We start from the raw sequence: 18,507 nt of genomic DNA on the forward strand, positions 1-18,507 counted from the left end.
AAAGCTTGCATTAAACGTATCACAATATTGTGTTCAAACACTAATTGCGAAGGATTCCCAAGACTAATATTGTGTTCTACCACATATGGATGAAAGCCTTTGACCTTTGACGATGTTGTCAGCTTATATTCAAGGCAAGTGGAAGGATGAATGAACAACTTCAAAGGAAAGATGTGAACAAGAAAAAGATGATGCCCCAAAAAACTGCACCAATGACAAGAAAGTTAAAGAGCAATTCCAAAGGCCAATCGTGGAGCAAAAATGCAACTAGAAAGAGCATGAGGAAGAAACCAGCATTGCCACAGCTTTTGTAAAAGAAAACAATTACATTACTATGTCAAGGCAAGAAACCAACATTACCAAAGCTCTTCTAAGTAGGAATATCCGTTGCCTAAAAGATGATGAATGGGATGAATATCCTCACCACTGATGTTTACACCAATTCAAACAGGCCTGTCCTTTTTGCGCCCTTCCAATATACTACTGAGTTCCCATATTTCCTCTTCTTGGTTCACCTTTCAAGAAGCTTTAGTCAGGAATGTACGACTGCTTCCTCAATTCTAAGCTATGAGTTCTGTCTTTATTTTTTTCCGACTGCCATTGAATCACAAGAATATGTTGATGCCCAAATGACATTGAAACTCTGGCTCATTTATTTGCATAGTCGCTTCCCAGGGCAATTCTCTTTGTTCAATCATATGCACATACTGTACAGTATGGTGGTCAGTGAGACTGCTCATCAAAGTTACATTTCTCTATACAGAACATATTCAAAGTATGAACTTTGATAGGTCTGACTTTAAAAGGAGTTTGTCCAGTGATGCTCTCACTTTCTGCACCTCAATATACTTGATCAGTTAGAATTTGCTGAAATTACATGAATGCATTTCGAACCAGATGGAATACAAGAACACAAGAACAATGGCTAAAAGGGCACAGCAGCATAATTTTTAATGACAAAATAACAGGTTACCGGATCAACAAGACTTACATCTTTATCAATAATGAAAGTGTGACCAGCGAGATCAGGAGCATGAAAACTTATATCTTGCACAACTGTCTCAATTACCTGGATTTCACAAACATATTTAGTCATCTGAAATTTTTTGTTTTCAGGGTTTATCGTGGAAAGACTCCCAAGAAAAGCAAAACAAACAAATAACCAACAACAATACCGTATGCAGCCTCCGAGCACCAATGTTGTTCACTGACTTGTTCACCTATGTATGATGAATGTAGTAGAGTAAGAACAGAACACAAGATTTCACTTTCTCAAGTAGTCAGAATGGTGCCACTAAGAACCAGCTAAAACCTCAAAAACTATTAGAATGAAGTTACAAGAGAATCTTTGAACATCTTTGTAAAGGCCAGTAATAGACTTTAGAGGACATTCAAAGCAAGACATAAAGCCGCTCTTAGATAAACAGAGTTGCTGAAAAGCATAGATCATTAAAAATTCAAACCTCAGCAGAGACATTGGCAATCTCTTTGATTGCATCATCAGTGAAAACAAGATCAACGTTTTCAGCCTTCATAAGAGCTATCTGCTGCTTGATCATGTTAGCCTCTGGTTCTGTTAAGATGCGGTAAAAATCCTGGGCCAAGACATTTGGAGGGGTCAATAATTCAAAGCTTTCTTTTAAAAAAATAAAAACTAATAGCATCTGAACCAACACATTAGGGTTGAGTATAATTTAGAGACTTGCTTTGATTTCAAGCCATCCTAAGCTGAATAGGGTCATAAGGGTAGATATTAAGGACTACAACATCTAAAGGACAAGGAGCTCACCAGTACAACCATTGGGGACAGATGGCATTTTACCAAGACTGCTCCCTTCACCACATATGCAACAGGTTCATCATACAATCATGTAGCCTGAGCCTGCTTATCCAACACTTGTCTAAAAGTGGTAAAAAGCCAATATTTGAAGTGATTGCTATATGGTAGGTAACTGCAAACCCCCTACAAAGACTTGGTCTTTGAGAAAAAACATCTTAACAGAATGAAGTCTCTGTCACACACAACACTTGAACTTGCAGAAAGAATCAGAAACCGCCTCTCACCGACCTTTCAAGACAATTGCCATATTGAGCAACTTTGTTCTTTGAAGCTGGAAAAAATGCAAGAGATATGGGCATACAAGTCTCATCACTCAAGAAAAGGATATAGAACTCCAACATGTGATTTCAAATTCAACAACTTGGAGCATGCCACTACAGTCACCTATCATCTTCAAGATGAGGAGGAAGGTTTTCCCTGGACAGAAGATCAGCGTGTTGGACAAAGATCCACAACTGCCAGTGCAGGAGACCTTTCAGCTTAGCAAGGTATCTCTGCACCCCAAACCGAAGAATAAAAGACAAAAGGCATTCTAGCTCATCCAATTATGCCAACCACCCCAAAAACAAAGAAAATGAAACACAATCTTCATATATGGTTGTGCCGGACTGGGGTATGTAGGTTGTGAGCAAAGACCCAATCAAAGGAGCATAGCAACGTGCCAACCATAGCCCTCTACATGTTAGACAAGAGGGTCCAGATTTTCCATGTGAAGGGGCACGAAAGAAAGCGGTGGTGAGAAGATTCCACACTGGTGAGACGAAAAAAACAAAAAATCCAACGTTTTGCATGTGCCACTGCAAGAGGAAGTCCCCTAACCATGACAGGTCAAAGGAAGAATTTGCATTTAAATGGAGTCTTGTTGACCCAACCCTCCATGATAGTCATTTTCCACCAATCCCGAGATTTATGCAAGCCCCAAACAAGATTAGCCTTGGTGGCAAGCCAATGGTGATCTTTAATCATTAGGTGATATACTCCATTCGCTGAAGCCTTTTCGAAGTGGAGTCCACCTATAGGGTCCATCTTGACATGGACGATCAGAATCCAAGGCAAGGAAGTACTTTCAGGGCTGTAGTGCGGTCAAAAGCTGGTCCCACAAGTCCCTATATCCTCAAGGGATCCAAAAAACCCTCGTGCTGGTGCGGAAAGACATCAACCCCCTTCAATTGTCCAGATTAGCGTCAAAGACAGAAGATAGGCACAATCGTGCCATGCAGTTCAATTTGGGACGATCTTCTTGCTTCCCATCCCACACAATCAACTTGGACACTGCCAATAATTCCACCTGAAAGGAGTTGGCGACCATGCAATTCTCTGCAGGATGCCACTGGACCTTTTGAAGAACTGACTCCATAAGCAAACCAACTGCGTCACCAAAAAGGAGGAAGAGGAGGAAAAGGGGGCATTAGCATTAAGAACATGCCACAAAGAACTACAAATGGTTGTATTGCCCTGAACTAGAAACAAATCACCACAAACTAAGAAAAGGTGTCCCCAAAAAAAACCTTGCCCACAAAGAAAAGAAAAAACAAAGCCAAAACAGAGACAAAGAAGATATTTATATTAACAAGGCCAAAATGGCTCTGTCTTAGGATTGAGAAAACAATTAAAATATGAATAGTGAGAATATCAAGTGGTAAATGTGTATGGCTATAAGGAAAGCTAAAAAGCTAAGAAGCTGAAATAAATAAATAATGCTAAGATCCAAACAAAATAAGATGTCTTCACGTCTATAGGTCTAAGGTAGTGTCTCCTGATCTTAATATCCCCTTCATAGGATCTACACCAGGTCACTGTCTCAGGGGTGGGGACATCTCATCAAGAATAAGGGTATGGCTCACTCCAAGGCAACCCAGAGTGGGCATGATCAGCCTGGGATTGAACAAATAGCGATCAAGGGGAGGAACTCTAGTGCTCACCATGATGAGGAACTCCATAAGCATCCTTTTACCTATGTGGATCTGGATGTGCTGCTCTCCTGTCTCTCAATAGGGCCCCTCAGTAACATCAAAGCTCAAGCTATAGTTAAATGGTGGGAGTTATCTATCCTCATCCCATGCAAACTCAACCAGCTGCATATCTACGCATATGAGCATCAAGTATTCTTCTCCTCTGCCAATTCTCTCGAGGGTACGACTGCCAAGCAAGGGTATCTTTGCTGTGGAAGCTTGCATAATCTTTGACGGAATTGTCACTAGCTTGAAAAGGGCCTCTATAACCACAGGTATGACAGCAGCTTACCCCTGATCAGGCGTACTATCATCATAATCATTGACCTCCCTATGGGCTGCCATTCATGATAGAAATTTGTCTCCAAACCATCCTCTCCTACAAGCAGCTCTCTCCTTGTGTGTAGAGGCTAGGTGTGATTGTGCTGGATGAAACCAGATCTGATGACAGGATTCAACCCTACACAAATGCCGCAGGCTGATTGTGAGGCATCAGAAACAAGCAACAGCAGAGAAGTTGATTGTGACTATGAGGCCTAAACTACCAAATTGGTCAACCTGCTGTAAATGTAGGTCAGACCTGCAAATCTGGTCAACTGGCTGCCTCCAAATAAGGCCAGCTACAGATGGGTAGCACATGGCAACTGAGAGGGACAATCAGGAATAGTGCTGCAGATGGCACATGGGAACCTCAGCAGACAGATATCTACTAAAACAGAGTGTCAATATACTGCTGCCACATCACATGTCAAGGATGAAAGGACTGACAGACATGAGCCAATGCCGAGGCTCCAAAAGTCCTTGTCTGACTCAGTCTGAGGCTGACAACCAAGACATGGACAGGGAGAAAGACAAGGAAAGATATGACTGCTAGCATCTCCCTTTGGACCCCAGTATGGCTGAAGCTCAAAATGCAAAAAGAATGGATCCAAGGTAGCAAAAAACCAATTGAAGACCAGTAGATGTCAATTTTGTCAGTCAAAGAAGAAAACCAGCTAAGGAGTGTGACCTCCCATCTCCAAATGGATGAGCCGAATCACATACATGATAGTGAGAAGGTATCTGAAGGGCTAGAACACCTACCTGCAATCAGAGGAAATGGGCAGGAAATCAGGGACCAAAGGTTAAGGGATCGGCTTGCAAACACGGATGCCATAAGGCAAATGGTAGCTTGGAGAAGAAGGAAAAGAGCAGCTGCAAGAAGAAAAAGTCCTGGGAGAGTGGAGAACCCTGAATTGAAAGAAAGAACTTTGAAGGGAATGGAGAAATATCCCTCTAAAATTGGCAATGGAACCATTAAGGCCACAGAATTGTCAGCAATATTGGAATCCCCCTTTCAAAGGGTTAGAGAGCCCAAGGGAACCACCATAGTTTTTTTTTTTTTTTTTTTTTTTTTGGAGCTGATGAACAAGGGGAGGGAGCTGGAAGAGTCCACACTCTTGATGACTAGTCCAGAGGGTGGCTCTTTCTACTGGGTGAAGACAACACCGGCCCTAAACTAGTAAGCGAAAATGCACATAGAACATGGAAGCCCAAATGTAGGACATGGACTTCCACTACTGAACTTGAATCTTGATGGACAGGGATGAATGGCATGGTGCCCACATCATGGATGGGCTCAAATGAGATGGCACCTAGGGTGATGAAGATCCACAAAACAAAGAGAAGGAATAGTTCTTCAAGATGAGCTACAGCACTTGACTTGGAAGATGAGGAAGAAACAACAGAATCATCATGACTCCACGTCATGAATGTGAAGAAAGACAAACTCCATTGTAACATACAAGAATCGTCCTGAGGAAGAAACAAGAGATCATCCTCACTCCACGTCATCAATGTGAAGAAAGACAAACTCCATTGTAACATACGAGAAGTAGATGCAGACTCCTCTCCTCCATCCTTCACACTAGGACAAATGTGAGGATACTTCTTCCAAGCTCCAACACTTCTTCTTTAGATGATTGGTATTTCCACTGAGGATACTTGGGAAAACCTTTGGGTTTGGCCTCCTTGTCAAGCTCCAAGTCAAATGATACCTCACATTTGATTTTCTTTTCTTTTCCTTTTTCTATTGTGCTATCTCTGGTGTACCAGCTGCAAAGGCATGACTAACAAAGCTTGCTCCTCCTATTTCCTTGTGGCAAACCAGATTTCTCCAAACTGCTGGTGTCCTAGAAATGAGATAAGAAACTGGTGTAGAAGACATCATACTTGGGTGAGGGGAGATATGACAAAAAGGTCACAACCATGTCCTTTTCCTAAGGGATGCCAATCCATATTGTTGATCTAATCCTTCATGGTACTATATCAATGAAGTTCAAGAAAAAGAGAATGAATGGGCACAAGCATTAAGCCGATCCCAAAGAGGCACCCGATCCATAGAAATAAATGTGTTTGGATCCACAATTAGTGGAATAGGGGGGGTGACAAACTCCCAAAAGTCAAATGTGTCAAGCATAGTTGCCTTCGTACATCATAGGGAACATATTGTATTATAGGATCTGTACCATATGATACAATATGTATCCGTATGGATTCGTACGTTAAAAGTGGTAAGTTTCCGCCACCGCGTCTGGGCACATTCCCGTGTTTGTCCAATGGCCATCGACTCCATGTTTTTTGTCTGTTTAAGCCTGCGTGGCATTTTTTGGGCGTGACTATGCCTTGAATGCCACATTCCTACCCCAGCCACCTTGGATTTCAAATTTGTTCTCGGGGCTCTCTTCTTCCACACTCTTCTCTCTTCTTCCACCTTGGATCCCTCTCTTCTTCCACACTCTTCTCTAGCCTAGAAAAGGTGCTCCTCCCCTCCATCCTTCCACACCAAATCAACAAGTATTCTCAAGCCTCTCTCTCTTCAAGCAAACTATCTATCTACCAGCCTATCCCATTCTCTCTCTCTCTCTAACTTTCAAGCCTATCCCACCCCCTCTCTCTCTAACTTTCAAGCCTCTCACTCTCCCTCTTGCTCTCTCTCAAGGCTCAAGCCTCTCACTATCTCTCTCTGTCTCAAGCCTCTATCACTCTCCTTTCCCCCACCCAGTCTCAAACTTCCAACCTCCAAGCTTGAAGCCTTGGCCCTCCATCGGCATCATGACTTGTGAGAAGCACAAGCCCTTCAATTTGCATGGCATCCATGTGGAGAGGGACACAAAGAAGTCCAACTCCCACCATTGGACATGCAAGTATTACAAGAAGCACTATACAAGTCGTGCGGCCCGACTTCTCCAACATCTTTCCAAAACGAGGGGGGGACTAGTTGCTCCATGCAAAGAATCGCAAACTAGATTCTCACCAAGATAAGAGAGGGATCCACTAGAGGAGGAGGAGCGGCACATGGGTACTAGCCCCTAAGCCTTTCATTCTCTTGAAAGTTGATTCTTAAATCTTTTGACTCACAAGGCTGAAGAGTCAACTCTCTCTTTCTCTCTAAGAATTGTAATTTGTGATTGTAGTAGGCCCCTCAAATGAGGAGCTTACTTCTTTAGAGCAGCATTGGTGGAGGTGGGGGATTGCATGGTGATCACAAAGAGACAGCATGCACAATAAGCATGGCTTTCAAGTCATCTTTTGAGGATGACAAATGTATTGTCGAAGATAGAGAGACTATGCACTCATGATATGTATTGGAGACTCTTCGACCCTTGGCCATGAGCGTCCTTACTCAAGATTGCTCTTTGGGTGTATGTGAGAGAAACTAGAATGCCAATTCTCTCATTCACACAAAGATTCGCAATTGGCTTAGCACACAACAATTAAGAGCAGCTAGTCTATTGCCACACTAACTTATGCATGATGAGGGCTATAATGAGCATGGGTAATCCAAAACAAGTAAAGTTTAAATTTCAAAATGATAAGTCAATTTTTAATTTGTTCTTTTGAACTTTATACTTTACAATTTAGTACTTACAATCTTATGTACATTGTATAGGTGAATGTTGCTACATTCAAGTTGATGAGCGACACTCTTCAGAGTGTACATCTAGAGGTGGATGAGGAGAAGGAGATCATCTTTCCAAAGCTCTATAGAAAGCTTATAGTAGTAGATACTCTTAACACTCATAGTCAACGTGATGACGGGCAAGGAGTTCGAGTAGGTGCCAACAAGGGCATGGTCATTCGGTGCCCCACGACGTCGAGAAGGGTTGGTTCAAGTAGCTTGCAAACATATGTGAGATGGGGTTCTAGTAGCTCCCATCTTGTGCCTCATGATGACATCCCCCCTGCCTACACAACCGTTGCCTGGGGATCCATCATTTGATGATGATGGTAACCTCATCAATGAGCATGAGTATGAGAGTGTCTCACCATTTAATATCAAGTAGACATCTTCAAACTCTCTTAATGAGCACTTAGATCATTGTGATGATGATAGTGATGCCTTGTCATAGGCCTCTCACTTTTTTGTATCTATAAATTTCCCATCCTTATCCTCGGATGGTGGATCTTGAGATGGAGGTTTACAAGATGTTTGATACACAACTAATGCCTTGGAAGACTCCTCCGGTTGTAAAACCAAGAACTGACCCAAGCAACATTAATCTCGTGACTCAATAACTATCTGAGGGAAGTGTCTTCATTAAAAGTGTGGAGTATCTAGCCCCAGGCATATTGTAGGCTCTACATTTGTATGCATTAACGAATCCTGAGGCCAAAGTTGGCTTGTGAGACAAAACCATATACACTTCAATGTGATGGTGGCATACTATGCAAAGAGAGACTAAAGTGATATACAAGAGAGAATAATGTCTATCAGGGGATACAATAGAGGGATGATGGGGGGATATACGGAACAGTCTGTATCTAGTTGTGTAGTTAAGCATGGGTGAAAAATAATAATTCTGAGCTCTACCTAGTCGAAATCAGTGGGTAAAGTATGTTATCCATCTCTAAGGAGATAGTGAAGGCGTAGTATCTACTTTAATCTCCCAGTTCGATCACGTGCTATGCATGGAACTGGTGGATCTCCCTTATCTCTCTCTGGTATAGCCTCTATGCCTAAGTAGTACCCCTGCCTATGTGGTCAAGGTGCTACTTTGATCTCCTTGGCTCTCTACATTATCATCCCTCTCCATGTAGATACTGTCTGTGTGGTCACTACCTCGAAGAAGTCAATGAGTTGTGACTATCTCCCTTTCTCCATATAACACCATCTAGTAAGAACTAGCCCAAGCAGTGTTAGCTTGGTGACTCAATAACTATCTAAGGGAACTGCCTTCCTTGAAAGTGTAGGGTATCTAGCCCAAGTCATACTATAGGCTCTACATCTGCATACATAATGCTCCTTACTCTCCACCTCCCAACACAGTCTATAGATCTGTTGGTCGCTAGGGATCTAGGTTGCTCTCCCTATCTCGATCTGAAGTTGATGAGATGAAACCCTAAGTTGGCCAATTGCTACTCGCATCTCATGTGACATGTAAACATCCAAGTATCCAAGTCTCTCAATGAAAGCATCGGTTGCAGTCCTCATGAAGTGATCTCTTTAATATGATATCTCCATGGGAAGGGGCTGCCGGGCTAAGACTTATATGTGTTGTATGTGTAGCTAATAGAGATCATGTCACATGACTAAGTTCGCTCTAAGTGATAGAGGTGCATGGAAGGAAAGTCAAGGTTGTACTGGAAGAGGGGGAGGTGGTTCATGTATATCCCATATCCTGTAAGCCATTGCTCAACCTGTGCATACCATGAGATCTCATGTCCTACTTGTGCCAACTGTCGAGACGTCTTGAATGCTCTCCTAGGCAGTCTGTCAGAATGTACAGCAAGCACTCTGTGTATAAAGTTGATGTTAGAACCTCTAATATCATAGGGGGCTGGACAGCAAACTCTGTTCTGATGATCTCATGTACTAATGGCTAATTGTGAATCATTCGTGAAAGCATGATGATTTGTGGTCTCTCTACCTACAGCCATAAGTACATAGCCAGGGCAGGGGTCCAAACTAGTGCACCATATATCATGACTTGTGTGACCAATGCATCAAATAGCCACCACCATGTATGAGGCTCCTAGAAGTGCTCTTAGTGACATTGTCACTCCAACATGGCAAATGTAGCGTATCCTCATGTAAGTTGATCCCTAGCCGCCTATGCCATAGTGAACCTCCCAACTGATGTAGTAAATGTTACTCCTAGGTTACGACCTCCACTTGTCTAGCTCCTAGAGTAAAAACTATCCTTCTCACTGGGGCTGATGTGTGAAAAATCATAATCTTGGTTTTCCCAAAATTCATTGTCAATCCCCATTGTATACAAAATAAAGGACATAAAGATGTTGCTATAGACCCTCCCATGACTCAAAGACCAACACAATGTCATCAGCATAGAGCAAGATGGAGACCAATGTACTTGCTACATCCACTCTATCTCCTCCTCCTCCTGTAATGTGGTCCTCTATCTCATTGATATAGAGTCCAAAAGGTATGAGAGAGAGAGGACATTCCTGCCCCAATCCTATGGTGTTAGAGACCATGTCTAAGAGTCCTCCTAGACACCTCACTCAACCAGTCACTCTCTCATATAGTGCATAAACACCCCAGATCATGACTGATGGGAGCTCTTGTGTTTGTAATCTCTATAGTAGTTTATATCCTAGAATTATGTTGAAGGCTTAGTAGAAATCCACAAAGTAAGAATAGAGCTTCTTCTTCCTCATCTTTGTCTACTCAACCATGGCCCTCAAAGTGAAAATATGATCAAGTGTAGAAAATCCTCATCTAAATCCAACTTGTCCTGCTAGTCTCAAACCCCCACTCTTTGTATATACATTGAGCTCTGCCTCAAGCAATGCTCTGTATATTTTGGACATTGTATGGCCTATCATAAAGGTCTTGTAGTTATTCGGATCAAGGGGAGGGAGAAAGGAGGAATAGATGTCTATAAAGAAGGGGAAGGAGAAGAGGGAGAAGAAGAAATGTGATGAGACAAATATCAATTCATGGCTGGCCAAATGGACGGCATATTTTGATTTGTTTCAGTTCGATGATGCTTAGTGCATCGGGGAAATGCAAATCATGTTATAAGAAAAGGCGTATGCTTGGTGGACGGAGTTACACTCCAAGCCGATGACATGAGCTATTTTGTGATCTGTTTTTGGAAACATTTTGCAAACAATGATCAGATTGAAATTTTTCAAAATTTATTTAAGCTTGATATGGAAAAGAAAAGCTTGGATGCGTACTCACAGGAGTTTAAAGATTTGTTGCACAAAACAAAGGCCTTGGACGATTCTCAAGCGTTGCTCTACATGCGATATCTTTTTGGATTACTGCCGGACTACAATCCTCTTCATTCGCTTGAGGACATCTATAGGTATGCAAAGAATTTTGATAATATTTTGGCTGCAAGTAGGGGTAGCCAATTGACAAGGGGTGCCCATTGAGTTGCCTTGATCTTTAAGTCAAAGGAGTCAGCTACCCTAGCAACAACTCATTAGCCGTTTTCAAAGTTGCATAAGAAGAATGGTAAACGCAAGGTTAGTCACAAGGAGGATTACTCAAAGGGCCATTGCTTTGCTTGCCATTAGACGAGTCACTTTCACTATGATCGTGACTGCCTCTAAAACAAAACTTTTAAGACTTCAATAAATACTCTTGAAGCTTCATGTTTATCTTCCAAAATTTTATTCTAAGAGTGCTTTGTTACTGCTAGTGATAGCAATAGTAGTTCTATTAATAAGACCTTTTTTGGCCCGCATGACCTTTTAAAGGTCACTAGGCGTATAAATGGCTAAGAGATTACAATTTTGTTCAATAATGGTTCTACTTATAATTTTATTTTTTCTTGCTTGGTGCAGAGGGCCCAACTCCACATGGCATCCATTGACCGAATATATCATGTTCAATACACGGAAAGCCCTACTATGGATTGCTAGGATCAGGTGGGATTTGGAACTTTCGATCCAACAATACCATCAACTTATGGATTTCTGACTCATTAGCCTTGACCATGTCGATGTCATTCTTGGTATGCCATGGTTTTTTTATAAATACGTTTTCTTGTATATTAACTATAGAAATCGTGTACTTTCTCTTGAGCTTGATAGTCATTTCCAAGTGATCGAGAGAAGTTTACCCTCTGGGATCACAAAAAATAATATACATATAAATCTAATTCAGTTTCTTTTAATAATAATCTTAATATGATTTCAAATGTAAGTGTGTGTTTGGATCTAATATTGCATGAGTATGGTAATGTCTTTCTATCCCGGCTACCTAACACACTTCCACAATCTCACAAAACCTTAGACCATAGGATTGAGACATTGTCTGGTAGTCATCCCATTCTTAAGATTTTTTTGTGAAATGCAACAAGCCCTAGCTCAAAAGGAGGAGAAGGAACATCTAAAAGGTTTATATAAGAATTTTCTAGTTGATACTTCATAGTGTATGGTTATCTAGTGAGTTTGTTTGGAGTAGGGATCATGTTCTTGTCTTCTATTCCTCATGTTGTGGAATCTTTGTGAAGTTTTTGGTTGGAAGGATAACTCTTATGCAGCTACATGGATAGAACTTGAGATATGAACGAGATGAATGATCATGTACCGAGCTCTTATCATCTTTTCTACACCTTAGTAGCACATGCACAAGAGAAAATGCACCATCAATGAGCAAAATCTTTTCAGCACAAGTATATTTAGGAATACTGCCACTAATAAGGAACCACAGGGTGAGAGAATTCAAGAGTATATGTGAGCTTTAAGGGACGTGAAGATCTCCTACATTAATGAGAAGGATTTTTAATTATCATCAATGCCATCATCAGAAAGATATGATTGGGGGTTAGAGAGTGTGAGATGGAGAGAGAGGATCGAAGCTCAGCATAGAAATCAATAGACAGTGTGAGAGTGAAGCACGACACCCAATGCAATAGATTGAAAGAGTGTAAACTAAAAGTACAAGGTACAACCCTTAAATCTTAGGGTTATAGGGGGTGTTCACACCCGAACACGGTAAGTGCCGATAAGTGTGTGTCACAAGCACATACGAAATAATACCATAAGTTTAGGGAAAAAACCTTTTCTACCGAGAGTAAAAAGTGCTCCAGTTTCCTACTGATCACCGACACTCCTATATGAGCGTAGGCGTAAGTGAGGCGTGAGTGAAATACCCAACAAAACCCCCTGGAGTGAAGAGTGATCAAGAGTACAAGAATCATCCACCACCAAAGGAGATCAAATTTAAAGCATTGCGAAAAGCTTCAAATTTTTCATGATGAAGAGCTTTGGTGAAAATGTCTGCCACATTACTGGTGGTAGGACAATAGACAAGGCTGATATCACCTGCATGTAACCTCACTCTAACAAAGTGATAGTGTATCTCAATGTATTTCGTGCGTGCATGAAACACTAGGTTCCGTCCCACTACAATGGCACTCTGACTGTCAATGAACAAAGGAGTAGGCTCCGTAACAGATACATCTAGATCAGCTAGCAAGCGTCTAATCCATACGCATTCAACTGTGGTAGTGAAAGCTGCCTTGTATTCAGCTTCACATGACGATGTGGCAACAGTGGACTGTTTCTTGCTAAGCCAAGATATGCAAGATGAGCCAAGAAAGAAACAATTGCCACTAGTGGAGTGACGTGAATCATAATCACCAGCCCAATCAGAATCACTGTAAGCATGTAACTGCAGTGGTCCCCCTTGGCATAAAGCAATCCAAGAGATCTAGTACCCTGCAAGTAACGGAAGACACGCTTAACAACTTGCCAATGTGACATGCGTGGCTGATGCATATATCTGCTCAAGGCTGAAACTATAAACTGTATGTCCGGCCTAGTGTTGAATAAGTAAATATGACATCCAATTCCTAGAGCATATGTGTGTATATCAAACAAATCACTGTCATCATGTAATGACAACTTAGGTCCAAGTTCCATTGGTGTACAGACTGGCTTGCAAGCCAAACTTCTCAAGAAGTTTACCAATGTATCTTGATTGTGATAACCCAATACCTCTAGCATCATGTATGAACTGAATGCCCAAGTAATAATGCAAAAATCCCAAGTCTGATATGTCAAAAGTTTGCTGCAAATTTTGTTTAAATGCTGAAATCTGATCAGCATGTGTCCCTATAAGCAAGAAATCATCAACATAAAGACAAATGATCAGCATGGATCCCCCCTCTTTACATACGTAAAGGGTAGACTCAGATGAGCTGTTTATGAACCCTTGGCTAAGCAAAAAAGCATCTATATTTGCATACCAAGCTCTAGGAGCTTGTTTCAAACCATATAAGGCTTTTTTCAGCTTCCAAACCAAGTGTTCCAAGCCCTCAACTGCAAAACCAATGGGCTGCTATACATATACTTCCTCATGAAGTTTCCCATGTAAAAATGTAGTCTTAATATCCAACTGATACACAGTCCATCCATAATGAGCAGCCAACGCAACCATAGACCTGATGGTCTTCATGCGGAAAGTAGGAGCAAATGTCTCCTCATAGTCAATGACTTTCTTCTGTGCATAGCCTTTGGCTACAAGCCTTGCCTTGTATTGGTCAATGGATCCATTTGCATTCTGTTTTAGCCTGTAGACCCATTTTGTTCCAATGGCTTTCTTCCCAAATGGCAAAGACACCAAATCCCATGTTTGATTCTTAGTGATAGAATCCAATTCAGCTAGCATTGTTGTCATCCAATGCACACTCTATTGTATATCCTCAAAACATTCAGGCTCCTCATCATCAAGGGTGCTTGCTGCCATAACAAACTCCATGGTATGTGCAGTATCATGCATACGAGCTTGCCTTCTAGTACGACTAGCCATGGATGCATCCAGATGACTATCTTTCATAGTTTGTAAATACCATCTAGGCATTTGTCTTGCCTCCTGGCTGTGCATAAACTCTTGCTGAATTTCAATTTCAGCACTTTGCTGAATATTCAGATCAACCAATGGCTGATTTTCTGCATTTTCCAAAGGAGCAGCTGGCTGAACATTGAGTTCACTTGCTGAAACTCCAACTGAATCAACAAATGTAATGGGCAGCAGCCCTTCAAATACATCATGGGCAGCCTGATATGTGTCTAAACCAGCCAAGGACAAATCTGATTTTTCATCAAATAGTACATCCCTACTGACAAACACCTTTTTAGAAACAAGATCATAGAGTCTATAGCCTTTGCTCTCACTACTATATCCCAAAAAAATGCATTTAACAATCTTGTCATCCAGCTTTTTTTTTAGTACCTTTGGAATACGTGCATATGCAAGGTACCCAAAGGTACGAAAATGTCCAACAGAAGGTTTTCGGCTATTCCAAACCTCAAAGGCGTAATTTTCTTCAAAGCTTTGGTAGGGCATCTGTTCAAAACATGGCAAGCACACATGACGGCTTCCATCCAAAAATTGTGAGGCAAGCTCTTTGCCTTCAGTATGCATCTAGCCATCTCCATGAGTGACCGATTCTTTCTCTTTGCAACCCCATTCTGCTATGGAGTATAAGCAGTAGTGTACTGATGAACAATACCCTTCTGCTTCAGAAAAGAATTCAGCATAGAGGACATGTATTCCCCCCCTCAATCCGAACGGAGAGTTTTAACTTTACAACCAGACTGGTTTTCAACAAGTGCAATAAAAGCCAAAAATGCACCATACACTTCTGACTTTTGGACCAAAGAGTAGACCTAGCAAAATCGAGTAAAGTCATCAATAAAAGTCACAAAATAGTAACATCCTCCCAATGACTTTGTTTGCATAGGCCCACATACATCTAAATGCACTAACTGCAACCTGGCTGTTGCTCTAAAAGCAATATCACGGGGAAACGAAAAACGATGCATTTTTCCTAAAATACATCCTTCAAGTGCTCAAGAGGTCTCTCCAGTAGAGATAAGCCATCTAGCATCTGTGTACGCTGTAAGAGCATCAAGCTGCCAAAGTTCACATGCCCCATCCTAGCATACCATAACTCTGCCTGTATCATAGCAGGAGTAAGAGTGGATATCAAATACGCTGACTGATCAAATGAAAGAGCATCCAACTCGTATAGCCCATGACATAAAGTGTCTGTCAAGACCAAAGTCATGTGTTCTTTGTCTCTCACCATACATCTGTCATCATCAAATGTGATCTGCAATCCACAACGTGCCAAAGAAGAAATAGAGAGCAAATTCTTCTTTATGCCTGGCACAAATAAAGCATCCTGTAGGCGGAGAATAGAGCCATCAATAGTTGTAAGCACAATCTCCCCAATACCTCGAACAAGGTATGATGCATTGTTGGCACACTTTACAAACTTGCCAACTGGAGCTGCACTAACAGAAGCAAATAAATCTCTGCGAGATGTAATATGCCTAGAAGCACCACTGTCAAAAAACCAAGTGCATGCATCCTCAGTAGAGCTAAATGCTCGATCAGCCCAAGAGGTGTCATAACTGCATGTGTAAAAACAATAGTCCCTATCTACAACAAAGGACTCGAACTCAATAGCAGTGGAAGGGGCATTAGAAACAGACATTCCTAACTCCTTCTTTTCCTCCTTGGCAATGCGCTTTCTGCACTTTGTGATGTAGTGGCCTGGCTCCTTGCAATAATGGCATTTACCCTTTTTGGCTTGTGTGCCCCCTTTTTTTATTATTTATCTGTGATGTGCTAGAAGTCCCAGAACTCTGCAGAGCATTCTTCACTTGACTGCCTTTGCTCTTCTGTCTAGCCATAAAAGCTTGCTGAGAGGCTATAGTATCCACACCACTATTTCTTCTTGTTTGCTCCTCCTCTAGAAGCAAACTGACTAACTGAAGAAAAGTGATTGGTTGCGCAACAATCCTCGTGGTGAGGTTTAAGGCCGTATGAAAAGCTAAGTACGAAGGAGGTAATGAGTTCAAAGTGGTAGATATCATCTGTGCATCCAAATAGTATTCATCAACATTCATGAGTTGCTCTCGCAAGTCTTGAATTTTGTTCAAGTGATCCTAAATAGAATCACCTTCATCCATTTTCAATGTCTCTAGCTCTTTCTTTAAGAAAGAGATGCGAGTTTCATTCTTGCCTGCAAACATCTGCTCCAAAGTTAGCCAAGCTTCTTGTGAAGAAGCTGTTGAACGAATGTGGGGGATAATTGACCGCTGAACTGCCAATGCAATCAACAACAAAGCCTGTGCATCCCGTGTATCCCATGCTTTTTGAGCTGCCGTTCTTTGGGGAAGTGGCTGAAGTGGAGCAGCCTGAGGTGCCCGTTGTGCACGTCCTCCTGGAGGAGTAGCTGGAGCCACAGCTCCAGGTCTAGCTTCTTCTCCACTGACATAATCCCAAAGATTTTTCGCCACTAGTACATTCTTCATCATGAAGGACCAAAGTGAATAGTTATTTCCATCCAACCTGTCCTCCTTGGATACATAGGTGAAGACATCTCCTCCTCGATTTGCCATGATTATCAATTACCAAAAAAAGCAAAAGAGCAATGTCGAAGCAAGACCACACTGGAAATCTGAAAATTTCTAGAAATTGCAGGAAATAACTTTCTGCAATTAGTGTATAGAGGTGCACTCTGTGAAAATTGTCTGTAATGCACGCAGTCCAACGTGCAATTAGTGTTCAACAACACTGTACTAGCAAAATCCCCAAAATTTCTTGCCTCAAATTTGTTCAAAATAGTCTTTTTGTGACTGTAATTGCAGTGTATATGCCAATGTCCTCAGAAAACATGAAAGCCCCAAAATTTTTTATGAATGTGTCCAAAAAATTTGCATCCAATGTGTCCCATACACATTTTTGAATGTTGTGCCTGTTGCGTAGGAACGTCTGCTTCTAGAAATTTATGCTAAAATTAAAATTTTTTTAAAAAATGTTTACCACAAGAATTACGGGTTGACTGGCGCAGAGTCATCAAGCAGGTGTCAGGCGGGTACAGTCGGTGCTTCAGACGGGCTGTCTATGACTGATGTGGCGAGACAGTCTGACGGGCGGCCATTCTCTAGCGCAGGCAACGTGACTGACAGGTGGGGTGTGCAGCCGCTCACAAGGCGTCTGAAGATTGGACAGGGATGATGCAGCAGGTGAGGGCCTAGGCAGGCTGGTGACGGTTGATGTCTGGCGGGAACTATCGATTGTTTAACGGGACGTCTGGCGGGGCACAGCAGTTTGGCAAGGCATCTGGCGTGGCATGCTGCTAACGTGGGAAGAAGCAGGTCAAACTACTGTAGGACAAGGCACTGCTATGAAAAGCAGAGGAGCAAGGCATCTCCTTCTGAAGGTTGAGGCTGAGACCTGAGCAAAGAAGCTCCCACAGGCTGAGCAGAGCTAAGCTGAACAAAGCCTCAGTTGAACAAAGCGAATGCTCTAATACCAAATGTGAGATGGAGAGAGAGGATCGAAGCTCAGCACAAAAATTAGTAGACAGTGTGAGAGTGAAGCACGACACCCAATGCAATAGACTAAAAGAGTGTAAACTGAAAGTATAAGGTACAACCCTTAAACCTTACGGTTATAGGGGTGTTCACACCCAAACACAATAAGTGCCTGTAAGTGTGTGTCATAAGCACATACGAAATAATACCATAAGTTTGGGGGAAAAAACCTCTCCTACCGAGAGTAAAAAGTGCCCCAGTGTCCTACTGATCACCGACACTCCTATGTGAGCGTAGGCATAAGTGAGACATGAGTGAAATACCCAACAGAGAGGAGATTTCTTTCCCAACATGAGACGTGAGGAAATGGTATGTAAAGGATGATAAGCTAACAAGGAACTATGTATGTATATGGCACTA

General features: G+C 41.9%; 1 protein-coding gene across 2 annotated transcripts in view; it reads right to left on the reverse strand.

Annotated features, from left to right (window-relative positions):
• Positions 1 to 277: 277 nt before the first annotated feature.
• LOC148034680 (uncharacterized) overlaps positions 278 to 18,507 on the reverse strand; it is a 90,237-nt gene continuing 72,007 nt past the window's right edge. Inside the window, exons 11-14 of one of the 2 annotated variants that reach the window (XM_087679645.1) lie at positions 1,464 to 1,595; positions 1,176 to 1,220; positions 992 to 1,069; positions 278 to 833 (exon numbers count right to left, since the gene is read on the reverse strand). In XM_087679645.1, coding sequence (XP_087535771.1) covers positions 771 to 833; positions 992 to 1,069; positions 1,176 to 1,220; positions 1,464 to 1,595 — 318 coding nt within the window. In that variant the 3' untranslated portion in view covers positions 278 to 770. The remainder of the gene's footprint in view (positions 834 to 991; positions 1,070 to 1,175; positions 1,221 to 1,463; positions 1,596 to 18,507) is intronic. The other variant, XM_087679646.1, reaches the window with a different exon arrangement.

This window comes from Lygodium microphyllum, chromosome 6 (genome assembly GCF_053477565.2).
Source record: "Lygodium microphyllum isolate KBCC chromosome 6, Lygodium_microphyllum_v1.1.10, whole genome shotgun sequence".
Classification (NCBI taxonomy): domain Eukaryota; kingdom Viridiplantae; phylum Streptophyta; class Polypodiopsida; order Schizaeales; family Lygodiaceae; genus Lygodium; species Lygodium microphyllum.